General features: G+C 52.7%; 1 protein-coding gene across 5 annotated transcripts in view; it reads right to left on the minus strand.

The window, feature by feature from the left end:
• Positions 1-1,300: 1,300 nt before the first annotated feature.
• Positions 1,301-16,945, minus strand: part of ZC3H18 (zinc finger CCCH-type containing 18) — a gene marked incomplete at its 3' end in the record, with an annotated part of 44,966 nt that continues 29,321 nt past the window's right edge. For 3 of the 5 annotated variants that reach the window (XM_084214848.1, XM_084214845.1, XM_084214846.1), the window contains 10 exons: positions 15,035-15,265; positions 13,672-13,797; positions 12,236-12,337; positions 10,453-10,596; positions 9,655-9,807; positions 7,507-7,661; positions 6,806-7,002; positions 5,552-5,648; positions 3,408-3,504; positions 1,301-2,348 (listed from right to left, as the gene is read on the minus strand). In XM_084214848.1, the coding sequence (XP_084070974.1) occupies positions 2,150-2,348; positions 3,408-3,504; positions 5,552-5,648; positions 6,806-7,002; positions 7,507-7,661; positions 9,655-9,807; positions 10,453-10,596; positions 12,236-12,337; positions 13,672-13,797; positions 15,035-15,265 (1,501 nt within the window). The remainder of the gene's footprint in view (positions 2,349-3,407; positions 3,505-5,551; positions 5,649-6,805; positions 7,003-7,506; positions 7,662-9,654; positions 9,808-10,452; positions 10,597-12,235; positions 12,338-13,671; positions 13,798-15,034; positions 15,266-16,945) is intronic. The other 2 variants (XM_084214847.1, XM_084214849.1) reach the window with 2 other exon arrangements.

Consider the following 16,945-nt stretch of genomic DNA (forward strand, 5'->3'; position numbering starts at 1 on the left):
AGCTGTGTATATTACACACATGAAACACTCAGAACCCCACACATGACATGTAACACATAGAATGAGCACACACACATTAAACACACATGATGACACATAACACATATAATGGACTCACACACATCCAGAGCTGTGCACACAGTGTGTAACACACACATAAAACACACACATGACATGTAACACATATAATGGACTCACACACACCCAGAGCTGTGCACACAGTGTGTAACACACACGTTAAACACACATAACACCCCACACATGACACGTAACACACATCATGCCCAGAGCTGTGCCCAGGGTGTGTAACACACACGTTAAGCACACAGAACACCCCACACATGACACATAACACATATCATGCCCAGGGTGTGTAACACACGCATCAAACACGCTCAGGACCCCGCTCAGCACACGGAACTCGCCCCACACGCCCTGCCAGCCCCACACTTTCCCCCCAGTATCCCCCGGCGCCCCCAGACCCCACGTTACCATCAGCCAGGTGTGGAGGGACCACGGCAGACTTTGGGGGGCCGGGGGGGCAGGGAGCAGGCGCGGATTTGGGGACGGGACACGCCGAGGTTTGGGGGCCCTCGGGAAGCGCAGCCCCGGGGATGAGGCGGCCGAGTGGCAGCGCCGCCGCCGCCGCCGCCTTTTTATAGGGCCGGGCAGGTGATGTGCACACACCTGGAAACTCCAGCTCCAGGTTCCTTCCTCCTCCCCGCACAGGGCCGGCACTTCCTTCTGCGCTCCACGTGTGCCAGCCGGGAGCACGGGCGCCTCCGAGCTCCAGAATTCGGGCAGGGAGGCGGGAAGGGGTGTCCCGGTGACACCGGGACGGGCATCCCCCAGGCCGTGCCCTGTTGCGCCACCCGCGCCGTGAGATCACCGTGGCATTCCCGGGCAGAAATCCCACATTGGGCAACCCGGGAAGGGCTGGAGGGCTGTCACCAGCCCTCCGGGATGGCCCAGCGGCCGCCAGCAGCACCAGTGCGACACCGGTTTCGTGCTGGGAACAAGGAGCGGGGCTGAGCATGGGAAATCCCAGGGGATGGAGAATCCCAGGGATCCCAAAAGTTGCTCTCTGAATGAGAGGGGTCTGCCAGAGGCACCCCAGATGATGCCCCCCACTAACATTTCACACCAGTAGGATACTGGTTCCTTACTGGGAACAAGGAGCCTGGGAAATCCTCAGAGCCCCCAAACATTGCTCCCGAAATTAGGGGGATTTATCAGAGGGATCCCCCCCCCCAGTGATGCCAGGCAGGGCAGAAGCTGCAGAATGCCCCAGTTACACACCAGTTCTATACTGGTTTCACAGGGGCTGCTCCCCCAGGAAACAGAGCAGCTTTTCCAGCTCCACAGAGCTGCCAGTGCCCCAGAAACCCCCAAAGAGAGGGGAACAGAACCACCCCCCCAAGGCAAGGGAGATGCAGAGAAAAGCAGGAAACAGTAAAATTGGTTATCAAAATATTTTATTTCAGGGAGATCCCTCCAAAAAAAAAAAAAAAAAAAAAAGAAAAGAAAAAAAAAAGAAAAAAAAGAAAAAAAAAAAAAAGGAAAAACCAAAGGAAGAAGGACCCTCCTGGCAGACGGACACGCCCACAACACCTGCAGGGCTCCTGGGAAATCAACTGAACCGATCCCCTGCTCCAAAGAAACGACAGGGCACTCCCGAGGGGCTGAGGCAGGAATAGATATATTTATATTTTTCCTGGGGGAGGAGGGGTGCTGCCAGCAGTTCACAGCAGTTTTCGGCTCTCTCGGCACACGGGACTAGAACTGCATTGCTGAAGACACTCAACACACAGCAGGGCTAACTAGGAGAATACAACTGGAGGCTAGCAAAGAGGAGAGGGGACACAGGAGAGCTGGGAGCACCCGCGGGGCTGGAGTCCTCTGTGCACAATTTACAGGGCCCCGGAGCCCTCCCGGAGCCGCTCGTCGGACAAAAACTTCCTTAATTTCTTTGTGTTGTGTCTCTGCGTGTTTGTGTGTGTGTGTGTGTGTGTGGGCTCGTGTTTGTTTTTTTGTTTCATTTTTTTAAAAAGAACCGCGGCCAAAACGAAGACGAGGAACTGCAAAATCCCAAAGCGGCCGCGTCGCCTCTCTTTATAAAAACCTCAGCAGTCACTTGGGGCACAGCCCACTATACTTTCCCCGGGATCTTGGCCCGTTTGCGGGCGATGGCATCCTCCACGGCCTTGAGCTGCTTCAGGAGCTCCTCCCTCCGGGACAGCGTGCTGGATTTGCTGCCCTTGGCAGCCCCAGGGCCCGGCTCCGAGCCCTTGCCCGGCACGCTGGTGACTTTGCTGGAGCTCTTGGACTGAGGGGACAGCTGGCGCTTCCTGCGGGGAGAGAGGAGGGGCAGTGACAGGACTGCACCAAGCCCTGCTGCACATGCTAAAATCAAGGTTTCTAAGGTGCTTTCTCACACAAATTTAATCTCTTTCCATAGGCAGGGATGCCTCTCACTACCCCAGGGTTGTTCCAGCCTGGCCTTGGGCACTGCCAGGGATCCAGGGGCAGCCACAGCTTCTCTGGGAATCCTGTGCCAGGGCCTGCCCACCCTCACAGGGAAGGATTTCTCCCTAACTTCTGAGCTGAACCAAAATACCAGGAAGTGGCACATCTAACACATGGCTCCAGGAGCAGGTGGGAGAAAAGAGGTTGGAGACAGGGGGAGGCCTTGGGTTAAAAACTGGCTTAAACAGTAAAAAAACAGATATTACATGGGGATTCCTAAATTCCCAGGACTAAACTCAGCGCCAGCTCATGGCTGCAGCCCCCTGTGAGACCTAGAGGGGAGAGCAGCCCTGGAGCATCCCCTAAATCCCAAATCCTTCAGCCCCTTCCCTGTGATGCTGCCCCCAGAGACCCTTGGAGAGGATCCACAGCCCTCGAGCCCCCAGAGCCACACATCCAACACTGCACTGGGACATTCCCAGCACTGCAGCAGGCACAGCCTGCCAGGAATTTGGCTGAGCTGGTCACCTGGCACCTGCATGGAAGGTGCAAAGCCAGGGCTCTGTCCCATGCAGGGGACACAGCCACAGCAGCAAGAGAAGCAGCTGAAGGTGCCAGGCTGGGCAGGGATTGCACTCTGGTGTCTTTAACACCGTGTTAACAAGCTGCAGAGGCACTGGCTGAGCTCACTCCTGACCCACTTGGCTCCTGGTGCTCCTGCTCTTCTCCCAGCTGGAATGGCCCAGCTGGAGGCTCTGCATGCAGCCCTGGCACCCCTGGCACCTGCCCAGGCAGGTCCCTCCTGGCACTGCGCTCCATGGCACCCGGAGCTGCCGGCCTGGAGAGGGGCTGGGCCCTGGAGGAGCAGGGCTGTGGGCCCTGGAGGAGGAGGGCTGCGGGCCCTGGGGGGCTGCAGGCCCAGCAGAAGGAGCAGCACTCACCTGTCTGCCTGTGCAGGGGAAGGTTTTGGGTTCTGGCCCCGCTGCCGTTCCTGTTTGGGGGACGAGAGTCTCCCGGCCGCCTTCCTATCGCGAGAGCCTGGTGGGAGAGCACAAGGACATTCCTTCACTTTCCTGCTTGGCACCAAGGCACAGGCCACCCCCTGCCTGCACTGACTGACCACGTTGTGCCAAAAAGTAAAATGCCAAGTCCAGCAGCAGCTGGAAAAGCCTCACTGTGTGCCCCCCTCATCTCTGGGGGAGCAGAGAAGCCAGGCAGGGCTGCGCCCCGGTGTCACCTGCACACAGCACCTTCCACCAGCCCTTCCTCACCCTGCAGCTGCTGGAACAGGGCTCTTCCATGCCTGCAGAGCTGCTGGCTCTGCCCTGGCGGGTCACAGGGTGTACTGGATCCAGCAGTGACAGGTGAGGGCAGCTCTGCTGCTTTCAGAGCCAGCGGGGCCTCCCCCGAGGCAGCAGCACCCCCGTGTTTGTTCTGCACGGCTCAGCTGCCAGGCCCTGCCCCAACAGAGCTGCCCTGGGCACTCAGGGATGCTGGGGAGCAGCTGGGTTATCCCAGGAACAGAGAGGGAATTCCACCTGCAAGGCAGCCTGTGGAGCTGCTGCCCTGCACTGACCTCAGCTGGCGCAGCACCTCAGGCAGCAAAGGTGCCCAGGCCCTCGTGGCAGCAGCCCCTGCGTGTGCCAGGGCATCCCTCTGCTCCTGGGGATGGACCCTGGGACACCCTCAGCCCACAGGTCCCAGAGTAGGTGACAGCTCAGCCACCACCACTGAGCACTCTGGTGCTGGGATGCTGCGGGGCTCAGCCCAACTCAGCCATGGTCACCTTTGCCATTGGATTTGGGGCTCCATGGCTGGCACTGCCCATCCTGGAAGTGTTCAATGCCAGGCTGGAGGGGGCTTCGAGCAACCTGAGGTAGTGGAAGGTGTCCCTGGTCTTTGGTCCCTTCCAGCCCAAATTATTCTGTGCTACAGCTCAAAAATTGCTTTTTAACAGAAAGCAGAGGATGACAGCAGTGTCTCTCTAGAAAAGGCGCTGGCCTGGCCCTGTCACTCGTGTGTGAACCAGACCCCAGTGAACTTCAACCTCGGGCAGTCCCTTACAGGCTGCCCTTGCAGGAGGTGAATGTTGCAGGTTATTAGCACAGACCTTCTGCTGGCTGGCACCCAGAGTCAACAAGATCCACCTACAGCTGAGCCACCAGGGAAAACAACATCACGTGGCAGCTCCAGCGTCACCAGCAGCCACCTCTGGCTGCCAACTCCCCCCCCACCCCCGGTGCCTCTTGGCAGCCACAGCAGAGGCTGCAGGGTGGCACTGAGGTCCCTGTCTGTGGCTGCCAGCTCGCTTTCCCGAGCTGCTTCTGCTGCTGGGGAGGACTGAGGCCCAGGAGAAGCCTTGGAAAGCCCAGGTCTTTCTAAACATCCAGGGCAGAGCGGGTTGTGTCACCCAGAGGTGGGGCAATCAGCTCCTGTCCCAGGCTGGCTGATGCAGGCAGGGACTGATTGCATCCCTCCCTCTCTCCAGCCCAGCCTTTCGAAGCACCAGCCTGGCTGGCAGGGACAGCTCCCTCGGGAAAACTCCGGGATGCACCAAAGGAAACTCCTGTGACTCAGTCCTGGAGTGGCTGAGGTCTGGAAGTGATCTTCAGGATCATCCAACCCAACCTTTAGCCCAGCACCACCATGGCCACCACTAGCCCTGTCCCCAATGCCACTTCCACATGTTTATGGAGTATTTCCAGGGATGGGGACTCTCCCCTGACAGTCTGTTCCTTTCTGGGATAAAATATTTCCTAATTTCCAACCTAAACCTGTTTTCCACAGCCACATCCAAGGCCAGCAGCAGTGAGCAGGAGGCCGTGGGGTGCATGTGGAGGTGAGAACTCAGTGTCTCCAAAGCCAAGGGGCTGTTTTTGGGACTTACAGGGACACAGTGGAGTCACACTGGCACAATGTGCCCCTGGGACAGTGTGGCAAGGCTGGCACTGCCCTGCCCAGGGCCTCAGCTCTGCTGTGTTTTTGCAGCCTTGATTTGGTGGCAATCTCACTCTGAGGTTTTGGGATGGCTGCAGTGATCTTTCCAGCTGCTGGAAAGCAGAGCCTGGCCAGGAGGATGCCTCACCTCTGTCAGGTGACAGGTTGGCCCGTTTGGCTGGAGGAGAGGTTGGCCTCTCTTTGTCTGCTGGCTCGTATCTCTTCCTGCTTCCTTTGTCAGCTGCCTGCAATGGAATTAAAACAATGGAGCTGAGCAGCCACTTCCCTCTGCAGAGGAAACAGGCACAGCCATTGCCTGGCTCCTGCAAACACCTTTCCCAATAAACTCTGCACATACCAGTCCCAGCCATCCCTGAATCCAACTAATTCCCAACCACCAGGAGCCAACAGCAACACCCCTCTGCACTGGGGTTAAGGCTGTACTAATTTCAGAATAGGAACAGGAAAAGAGCAGCTTTTTGGCCTGTTTTTTTTCCCAGCAGCACCAAGGATAGCAGATGTGAAGGAGGCATGTGGAGCCGTGCCTTTTCCAGGCTGTCATGTGTCACTGCACACTCCTCCCTCCCTCCAGAGCAGCTTCCTGCCTCTGATAAAGCCTCCTCACGTCAGAGCACCGGGAAGTAGAGAAATCTGCAGCCTCAGACTGCGCCGGGGAATTTGGGCTGGCAGAGCAAAATATCAAAAACAGGAACCTGTCCACGTGACAGGACCAACACCCTGCCCCAGCAGCAAACCCCACGAGGCCCAACTCCCCCACACAGGCTGGGATCTGTGCCCAGGGCTCCCAGGGGAGGGAACAGCCAGAGGGGCACCCCAGGAGCTCAGCTGCCCTTCTCCCTCTGCTCTCTGTGCCTGGCTCTGCTGTGGCACAGGAAGAGCTCCCAGAGCATCTCCCGGGGAAAGGCCCCGGCACACACGGGACCTTCGAGCAAGCAGGGAAGAGCCTGGAAGCTGCAGCAGGAATGTGCCCCAGGGAAGCCGCCAACACAGCCCCAAAGTGAAGCCACCACAGGGTGTGTGCTGCCAGACTGGTTCTGTGTGCTGCCCTCCAAGCCAGCCCCAGACCTTCCTGGCTGAGCTCATCCCAACAGTGCTGAGCCCGGAGCTCCCCTCCAGCCGGGATCCATCCCCTCCTGTCAGGCTCCATCCCCTCCTGTCAGGCTCCATCCCCTCCCTCCAGCTGGGATCCATCCCCTCCCTCCAGCCGGGATCCATCCCCTCCTGTCAGGCTCCATTCCCTCCCTCCAGCCGGGATCCATCCCCTCCTGTCAGGCTCCATTCCCTCCCTCCAGCCAGGATCCATCCCCTCCCTCCAGCCGGGATCCATCCCTCTCAGGCCCCCAGGAGCAGGCACTCCCAGCCTCCAGGGATTCATTCCCACCTTGTTCAGGAGCGTCAGTTTGATCTCCTTGTGCCCACTGAAGCCGCCCTGCTGCGCCTGGGGGGCCGAGGGCTGCTGGCCCGGGGGCAGCTGCTGGGATTTGCTTCCCGGGGTGGGCTTGGCTGATTTCAGGAGCTGAGCGGGCACATCTCGTTTCCTCTTCTCCTCTTTAGCACTGTCTTCTTTTTTTGACTTTCCTGTTGAAAGCAGAGAGCACAAGTGGTCACTTGGGAATGATTCCTGTTGCCTGCTCTCCCTTTGGGCAAGAGGACGCTGCTCCAGGGATGGAAATTGCCCACAGCAGTTAACTCAGCTCGTGGACATGAGATTTAGGGATGCTGGTTTCCAGAATTTCCACAGACAGCAACAGAAAAGACAGCAAAAGGCTTTTGCCACAGACTCTGCCATGGTTTGGAACGAGCAGAAGAAGAGCAAAGTGATACTGGAGCTGTCCAGATCCCCAGGATGAAGGAGAATGGGAGAGGCAGAACTGCCAGGCAGGAAAAGGGATGAGACAACCAGAGGCACAGGGATGGAAGGATGTGGATGCAAATTTGCTCCACAGCCTCCCTTCTCCACAGGACCTCTGCTCAAGGATTTTCCCAGAGCCCACAGAATTCCCAGGGAAGGATTCCTGCTCCTCCCTCCCTCTCCAAAGGCTCCCCAGAGGAACACAGCCCCAGCAGGAGAGGTGCCTGTACCTTTCTTCTGCTGGGCCGGGGTGGGGGAGCGGGAGCTGGCCGAGGACACGGGGCTGGCCAGGTCCGCGTACATGTCCTCGGAGTCGGCGCTGCGCACGGAGCTGCTGCTGGACGAGGCACTGGACACGGAGGAGACGCTGCTCACGCTCAGGGACCTGCCAAGAGCCAACAGCTCAGCACACCCAGGAAGGCAGCGAGGCCTCTCTGCATTCCCCTGCACGGCTGGATGCCGGGAAGCTCGGCAGGGAAGGACGCACAAAGGCCGTGTGTCCTGGGGTGCTGCTGGCAGGAAAAATCCCAAAGCTGTGGGGTGCAGGCCTAGAAAGTAATGATTATTTATAGCCAGGATTAAGGCAATGTGTAAACAGGTCACTGTTTGCCCAGGAAACCAGGGAGTGAAGGCAGGGAGTGCGCTGGCACATCCAGGTCAGTGTTACAGCTCAGGGCAAGGGTTCCCTGGCAGGGTTTCTGCTGCTGGCACGCATTCACTGTCACGACTGATAACGACAGGGAGATGCCTCCAAGAGGGAAATTTCCTAGCAGGGCCTATCCCAGGAAGTGTTCAAGCCAGGCTGGACAGGGTTGGAACAACCTAGTCTAGTGGAAGGTGGCAGAGAGTTGGACTGGATGAGCTTTAAGCTCCTCTCCAAACCAAACCATCCCACTCCATGAATATTCAGGCAGCCTCTCCAGCCTGTTCCACGGGCCACACCGCCCTGCTCTGCCAGCAAGGCCCAGGCTCCCTGGCTGGAAGCTGCATTGGGATGACTGAAGGGGCTGTGGCAGCTGCAGCACAGACCAAGCCTCTGCAGCCTCTACCCCTGGCACCAGGAGCTGAGTTCTGAGAGGTCTCATAGATTGTTCCAACGGTGCCAGGACGAGCCAGGAACTCCTCCAGGCCACCAAGCTGGCCTGGTGTGGGCACACAGAGCATTTGCCACGTTTGCCCCTTCCCACAGGAGCAGCACAGGCAGCCACAAGATGCTGCCATTCCCCATCCATGCCCTGGTGCTCTCTGAAGCTCTTGCATCACCCCAGGCTGAGCTGATGAACGTGACAAGCACGGAGTAAACAAGCCGGGATTTCCGTAAAATAACGCGGACGTTGAACCTCGGAGCTCCACAGAGTTCACAGATGGGAATTTGCAGTGCTCAGAGCCAAATCCTGCTCCATCCACTGGTTTTACACCACAGGACTACTCTTACACCCGTGTGCCAGGGAAGTGTTGGGTTTCAAGGCTCTGCCTGTGAGGACTCAGAGAATCCTCTGTGTGAGGAGATGAAAAAACCTGAAGGAATGACTCGAGAGTGGTTTTTCTTTGCTGGAAGGAGTTTGTTGTTTACACATCCCACAGACCAACAGACTTGGAACTGTTCACTTGGGGCTAAACACAAAGGAACTGGACCAGCAACTTTGCCAGCAAAGGGAAAATATCATTAGCTGGGCCTTTTGGGGATTTTCTGACCTACCTCTCTTGACAGGGCAAGCATCTCCCCCTAAGGACAGGAACCAGAAGTAGGAGAGGCTCAGGAGAGCCAAGCTCCATAGCCTGAAACTGTTCATTTGGAGTTTAATTAGGATGTGGGATCACCCTGGCCAGAAGGAGTTGTTCCGGTCACCATTTAGTTTAAATGGGTACTTGGACACACATGACAGGATTATTTCCTTGAACAAACCACAAGGGAAATATCAGGGAATCATGGAATGGTTTGGGCTACAAGGGACCTTAAAGATCACCCAGCTTCAACCCCAACACTTCCCAAAAGAGCAGGTTGCTCCAAGTCCTGTCCAAATTGGCCTTGGACACTTGCAGGAAAGGGGCAGCCACAGCTTCTCTGGGCAACCTGAGCCAGGGTCTGCCCACCCTCACAGGGAAGCATTTTTCCCAAATATCGCATCAAAATATCCCCTCTGTCAGTTTAAGGCCATTATAACTTGTTCTATCACTCCATGCCCTCTCCAGCACTGTATTCCCATCACAATTCAGGACTTGGGATCTGTACCACAAACCCAACCTTGTCCCACCCCCAGGCACCTGCAGCTGGTGCTGCTGGAGCTACGGAGAGCTTCCACTGCAAGAAACCAAACCTGTGACCAACAGCCACAATCTCTGCTGTTAATAAAGGTCACAAAGGCTCAGGGCTGTACCTGGATTTCCTTGAGCCAGAGGGAGAGTGGGAGACTGAGGCAGAGGATGATCTGGAATGAGATCTGGAGAGAGACCGGGACAAGGACCTCGACCGGGAGCTGGAGCCGCTGTAGCTGCTGGCACTGCCACTGATGCTGCCACTCATAGTCCTCCTGCAAGGAGCAAACACCCCTCCCAGAATGAGAATTGCAATGGCAAAGACAGAGAAGGGAGGAAAACCCCAAGAGAAAAGCAGAGATTTGCTCAGCACCCTCTGACTGACACCCAGCCCCCCCTGAGGCTTCTCCCAGTTTATGTGCTGGGAATGATGTTCTGTGGTGGGGAGTATCCCTGGGAATGATGTTCTGTGGTGGGGAATATCCCTGGGAATGATGCTCTGTAGTGGCCAGTATCCTTGGGAATGATCTTCTCTGGTGGGGAGTACCCTTGAGGTCAGTGTGGGTCAGCTGCTGACTCTCCATCACATCAGCTCTGTGTGGCACCAAACAGATCCCACACGTTCCTTTTTTCTCACTCTGCCACCTCCACAAGCAGCAGCTCTCCAAAATACCTTTTTGCCACATTTCCTGTATTCCACCCACTCCATCCTCCCCCCAGCCTCCACAGGCAGGAGCCACTCAAGGTGAATCAGGACCATTCCAGCCCAGCTCTCTGCCCCTTTCATGCCTCCCCAGGAGATGGATTTCTCCCTGAGCTCCGGGACTCTGGGATTTGCTGGATCTCCCAGGAGACAGAAAGCTGGGATTTGCTGGATCTGCCATGAGATCAAGGCTCACTCCACCCCCCATATCTCTCACCTCCTGGGTGGAGTCCTTGTCTGACGTTCCTTCCTCCTTGCTTCCCGATTATCCCCTGCCTTGGCTGCCTCCGGGGCTGCTGCTGTAATTTTTGTGAGTGGCTGAGGGACTGGGAGGGCAGTGAGTTTCTTCACAGATTTCTCCCTGGAAAGACAACAGTTTTCAGGTGTGTGATCCCAGGGGGTGGGCACAGAGCACTGATGTCCTCAGAAATTATGTGCTCTGGTTTGTTCTTTAATATTTTAGAGATTATGGAATCCTGGAATGGTTTGGGCTGGAAGGGACCTTAAAAATCATCCCACTCCATTCCATGGGACACCTTCCACTATCCCAGGTTACTCCAAACCCCATCCAACCTGGCCCTGATGTGATTCCTGAAGCTACAAACACTTGGCTGTTTCACCAAAACACAAACACCATGGATTTCCCTAAAGGGATTTGCTCCCCATATGCTCAATCAATTCATCTTTTCAGAGACAAATTACTGTACAACAGCCAATTCTGGAGATATTTGACTTGTAAATTAACTCCTGAAGCAGACTGGGTGGAAATGTTGTTTCTCATCCATTTAATTCCATCATTTTTATCCCAGACACTTACACCTGCTTAAAATCTGCCAGTCAGGCTTCAGAATGAAATGTGCACAGTTTTTAACTCCAGCCCACAGATTAGGAGGGTGCAAAACAGCCTGTGAGAGTCTGGATGTGTCCCTTGGCCTGTGTTCCCTGTGGAAAACTGGATGGGAGCACCAATGTGTCACCCACCACCCAGTGCAGGAGACAGCTCTGGTTCCTCAGGGCACTCCAACCTCTGCTCTGGCAGCTGCACACTGCTCCAAGTATGATCCTGGAATGCTCTGGGTTGGAAACACCACCAAACCAGCACTGCCAGGAGCACTGGGAGGGAGCAGAGGGCCTGGGAGGGCTGAGCCCTGAGTGGAGGGGGAAAAACCCCAAAAGGCTGGACAACAAGGGACAAGAATTGTGACAAAGGGGATTGTCCTAAATTCTGGAGAATTCAGGGGGATTCCCATGGTGTCATTTATTTGCAGGTCAGCTTAGAAGAGGTGACATCACTATGGTGTTGTGTCACCCTCCAACCTCCCCGTAATTTGCCACTGCAGGGTTTGTGAAATAGCAATTTCAGGAATTTAAAAGAGCAGCAGGGCTGCCAGAATGTGCCAAACCCAGCTGCAGAGAGCTCCAGTCCTGTTTTCATCCATCTCCAGGGTGAAACCATTTCTTTATTCTGAGGCTGTGGATTAACCAAAGCCACAGCAGAGGAAGGAATCCAAACTCTTTTGTAGCTCCTATCATGTATGTTTAGATTATACAAATATATCTGCACACAGAGAATGTTCCAGCAGTAAATCAAGTGTTTAAACACCTGTACACAGGTAATATTTAAAGATACTTGTACAGTTTAACTTGGATTTAGTAAGTAAAAGTGCCATTATTTAATTAAATTTGCCGAGCTAAAAACACTTCTATAAAGGTTTTATTTTACATCTTTTATTTCTTTCTGAAACTCAATGAGGTTTAGAATCCCAGAATGGTTTGGATGGGAAGGAACCTCAAAGATTCCACACCCTGCCATGGGGCACCTTCCACTAGCCAAGGCTGCTCCAAACCCCATCCAACCCTGGACACTTCCAGGGATCCAGGGCCATTCTGACAGGAACAATTCCTTCTCAATGTTCCACCTAATCCTGCATCCCTTCCTTAAGGCCCCTGAAGCTCAGAAGGGCTTGTCTGGACTCACCCAGAGGAATTTGGGTCCTTACCCTTTCCCAGGAGGTGGCAACAATTCCCCTTTAGCCTTGGCCAGTGGCTTGTGAGGAGATGGTGTTGGAGAAGGAGAGGGAGAAGATGAGAAGGACCTTGACCTGGAAAGGAAGGAGACATCACTCAGCTCAGGCTCTGGATTGCAGGAGCTTTTCCTGACTCTCAGGGCATTCAGCCACCACTGCCCCCTCCCCAGGAACCTGTCCTGAGCTTCTTCTGGTTTTATATTTGGATTCTGTGCAGCAAAACTTAACTTCTGTCACCAGACAGTGGGAAAAGTAGGAAACAGAAGGAAAAATAAGATCAGCTAGAAGAGAGGCAGTCCAGGTATTCCACACCAACACCTGAGGCTGTCTCCATCCTCTCTATTCTCTCCATAGGGAGACTACACAAGAAAATAAGCAGGATTTTGAGCTTTACGTTCATCACTTTATGTCCTGTAACTCCTAGAGCAGTTCATCCTTTAAACAGCAACAAAACCAAAAGAAACTTGGGAGAAAGACAAAAAATACAGCTAAACCAAATCTGTAATTTGTGGAACACAAGAAGCAGCATTAAGTGGAGCATCCCAAAGGTGACAATAAAGGGCAGGAGCCGTTTCCTGAGCCCCTGAGCACACACCACGCGCTGCTCCTGGGGTGATTCACCCCAGTGCCAAGACTGGAAGTGCCTTGGTTGCAGCCCAGTGCCTCAGCAGCCTGACTCCTGTGTGACAGCTCCTCTGGGGACAGCGGGGCACAGGGTGTTCCTCACTCTGCCACCTCAGGGAGAGGCAGCCAAGGGTGCCACCCACACTGGCACTGTCCTGCCTGCAGCGTGGATGGATGCTTCCCAGGTGGAATCAGCTCCCAGCTGAGCTTTTCCTAGGAGAAAGCAGTCCCAGATGTGACAGAGTGTGCCCTGCCATCACCTGTGGGATCTGCTCTGGGTACCTGTGTGGCTCCAGCTCCTATCTGAGGAGCCAGTTCTCCTACTATGGATATTCCAGACTTGGGAAACTGTCTGTAGGGGCAAGGAAGTAGCAGAGGAATAAATCTTAATCAGCATGGGACACTGGATTGCTACTTTGAAGTATCAAGACTATCACAAGACAAAACTGCTTTAATAAAGAAACGGGATTTGCCTCTTGAAATAGAAATCCCAGCGCCACAGAAAAGAGGTGCTGCTGAACTTCTTCCAATCAGAACATGCAAATGATGGGAATGTTAATCCACCACAGGCATGGGAAAGAGCCCAGCCACAACAGCACTGCACCTGTGGATGGGAGCACTGGGGAGAGGAGGGGGTGGCTGACAGATCTCCTTCAGCCAACAACCACAGCCTCCCTCGCTCAGCCAAGGGCTTGGAATGCTTCAAATCAACAGAGCAAGAAGGAACTGTCAGGAAGCATTTGGAAACCACCCCACCACTGGTTCCCAGTCCCAGGAGCCAGTACCTGGACCTGCTGCCTGAGAAAGAGCTGTGCCTGGAGGAGCGACTGGAGTAGGAGCTGTAGGAGGAGGACCTGGAGCGCGAGCGGGAGGAGCCGGACCCGGAGTAGGTGGATGAACGAGAAGAGGACCTGCAAGAGAAATATTACAATTCAGAGCTTCCTGACAAGAAATATTACAATTCAGAGCTTCCTGAAAAGCCCCCAAGGTTTTGTTTCCAAAGATGTTCTGCTCCAAACCCCACCAGCCTTCTCCTCGTGGAACTGTCAGGATTTACAGCCTCTCCTCAAATCCCTTTTTATTTTAGGGAGGATTCTGCTGTTGCTACTCTCTTTGCACCCTTAAATAAGCCTCTCTTCCTCTAATTACTGATGTCCCATCCTTTCTGGGAACTGCTTCCACGTATTTTGTGCCTTTTCACTGGACAGTCCCCCGACAGATCACCTGGCTGGGTGCAGTGATCCCAGCAGGAAAATCTGCTTCAGGAGGGCTCTGCCTTTTAGATGTCTATCTCCAATTCAACGTGTTCCTCATTCCTCCTGGATACTTTCCCCCTCTTTCAGGAGCTTCAAGTTCAAGCATTTAAAGGAAATGGATCCAGTTTGTGCCCTGAGGCTCTCAGATTCAGGGAAGTTTCTTTCTGAAAGGTGGTTTTTATCTTATTTTGTTGTTGTATGGAATAAGCTAAGAGTTTAGAAGTTATGATAGAAGCATATGGTGTGAGTTAGAAGCCCACTAGATAAAAGTATGCACAGTGCAGCAGAAGTAAGTAAAGGTGATAGCTCAGAAAAGCAAAACAGACCATGTGGAAACTGTCTTTTGGCTTAGAAAGTTCTGTAATGCCTTGTAACAAAGAACTTGTGACTGCTCTTGAGCTACGGCTGAATGCTTGCTCCTGAAAAATCCAACAGCCTCTGAGACTGATGTTTGTCTGAGAAATAAATTGTTCTTAGCTTGAAAATAGTCCCATTCCTTCACTTCTAGCAGTGACAATGACAGCCACGAGGGAGCCCCATCCCATCCCAGGACACACTCCCAGGCTCTCCCCCTTGCTGCCTTGTGAAGGCTGACCTAGAACAGAGACTAGATGGAGCTAAAGAATAAAGCAGGGATTCATTAAGAGGCCTCAGCAGATCTACCTCGGGCAGCACAACCCAAAAAGGCCACAAAAACGGACGACCAGTCACAGGGTCTGCCACTTTTATAAGTTTTGGTGCATTTGCCTACTGGAGCTAATTGTCCAGTTATGGGTTTAGATTATGAGACCCCATCCTTCTTGCTTTCTCTCTTTGGTTTTCCCTCCCTGCTCGGCGCAGAGAGCTCAGCACCCCCGGAGCAGCCCGGCAGGTGAGCAGCCCCGCGGCTCACCTGGAGGAGCCCGAGGCGGAGGCGGAGGAGGCGGAGGCGCGGCGGCGCCGGCGGGCGCGGCTGGGGGACACCGACACGCCCAGCTTCTTCTTGGGGGACTTGGACCGGCGCCACGGGTCCTTCCACTCGTCCGCCCGCTTGGACGGGGCCGTGCCCAGCGCCAGGGCCTCCTTGTCCTTCTTGGGCACCTCGGGCTGCCGGCTGCGGAACAGGGACACGTCAGCAGCGGGGCTGGGGACACACGGAGGGGCACGGGACAGGGGACATGGCCAGACATGGCACCGTGTCATAACAGAATAATGATGGTGATATGATATGATATGAATATAATATAATATAATATAATATAATATAATATAATATAATATAATATAATATAATATAATATAATATAATATAATATAATATAATATAATATAATATAATATAATATAATATAATATAATATAATATAATATAATATAATATAATATAATATAATATAATATAATATAATATAATAACATACTATACTATAACATACTAAAATATACTATAACTGTATCATAATTATAATTAATATAATATACTATACTACAGTAATATAACATAACATACTCTAATGTAATATAGCATAACATGCTATAACATACTATAACATACTATAATATACTATAACCGTATAATAATTATAATTAATATAATATACTAAAATAAAATATACTATACTAAAATAATATAATACAACATACTATAATGTACTATACTATACTATAATATACCATACTATACTATAATATAATTTAACTGTATAATAATTATAATTATATATACTATTATATATATACTAGTATATAACAAAATATATATAATATATATATTTTATTTATATATAATTATATATATTTATACATAACATATATATAACATATAAATAATAAAATATACTATAATGTGCCATACTATACTGTAATAGTAATATATTAATATACTACATAATAATACTACTCTACCATATTAATATAGTATTGATATATCAATTGGTAATATTATAATATAATAATAATAGGTTAATTGTTAATTAATATTCATTTATTCTAATAAAAGGTATAAATAGGCCTACATGGCCATGGAAAAACCCCCAAATTCATGCCTTAGATTGATTGCTTCCAGCTCCTGATCTCCCCTGTGGGATTCCAGCAGCACTTTGGGGGGGTAAAGTGTTGGAAGAACTCTCAGTCTGTGAACCAGTGACAAAGCAGTGCTGCCCTGTACAGCCACTTCTGGGAACCCCCGTGTCCCACTGAGCACTCTGTCACCTCCTGGCTGATTCCAGGCCCAGCTCTTGGCCTCCAAGGACTGGACATGAGCAAGAGGGATGGGAATGGGAAACCTGCTCCTGCCTAGAGCAGCCCAGAGCTGGAGCAAGCCCAGCCTGTGCAGGGGAGAGGAAGCACCACCAAGCCTGGACACTCCAATGTCCCCATCACCAGGACACCCCTGGGGCTGTCACAACAAGAGCCAGTGACCTCCTGTCCCCTTCCAAAGGGAACAGCTCCCTCCCCCCTGGCCATACACCAGGCTGGTTTATCCCTGGGTTATTCTCTGGGTGCTCAAACAACACCAAGTGTGGTGCCCAGCCAGGCCTCGCTCTCCATCTCCTCCCTTCCCTTTTTAGGGCTCTACTTTCATTTCCCCTTTTTTGCTTCTCCAGTTTTCCTTTCTCCTCTCCAACCCTCTGAAAATAATTCAGGGTTAACTTTTCAGCACCTGCCCCAGACACTTCCTTAAGTACTCCAGGATGAGTTTCTTGAGGCTGAGACTTTATTACCTCTCTTATCTGGGTGATTTAACCTGGAATTTTTCCTTGCCCTTGCTCTAACCTGCACTCAACTCCTCAATTACCTGCTTCTAACCTTCTCCCTGGGGTTT

The sequence above is a fragment of the Fringilla coelebs genome (genome assembly GCF_963513975.1).
Source record: "Fringilla coelebs genome assembly, chromosome: 14".
Classification (NCBI taxonomy): domain Eukaryota; kingdom Metazoa; phylum Chordata; class Aves; order Passeriformes; family Fringillidae; genus Fringilla; species Fringilla coelebs.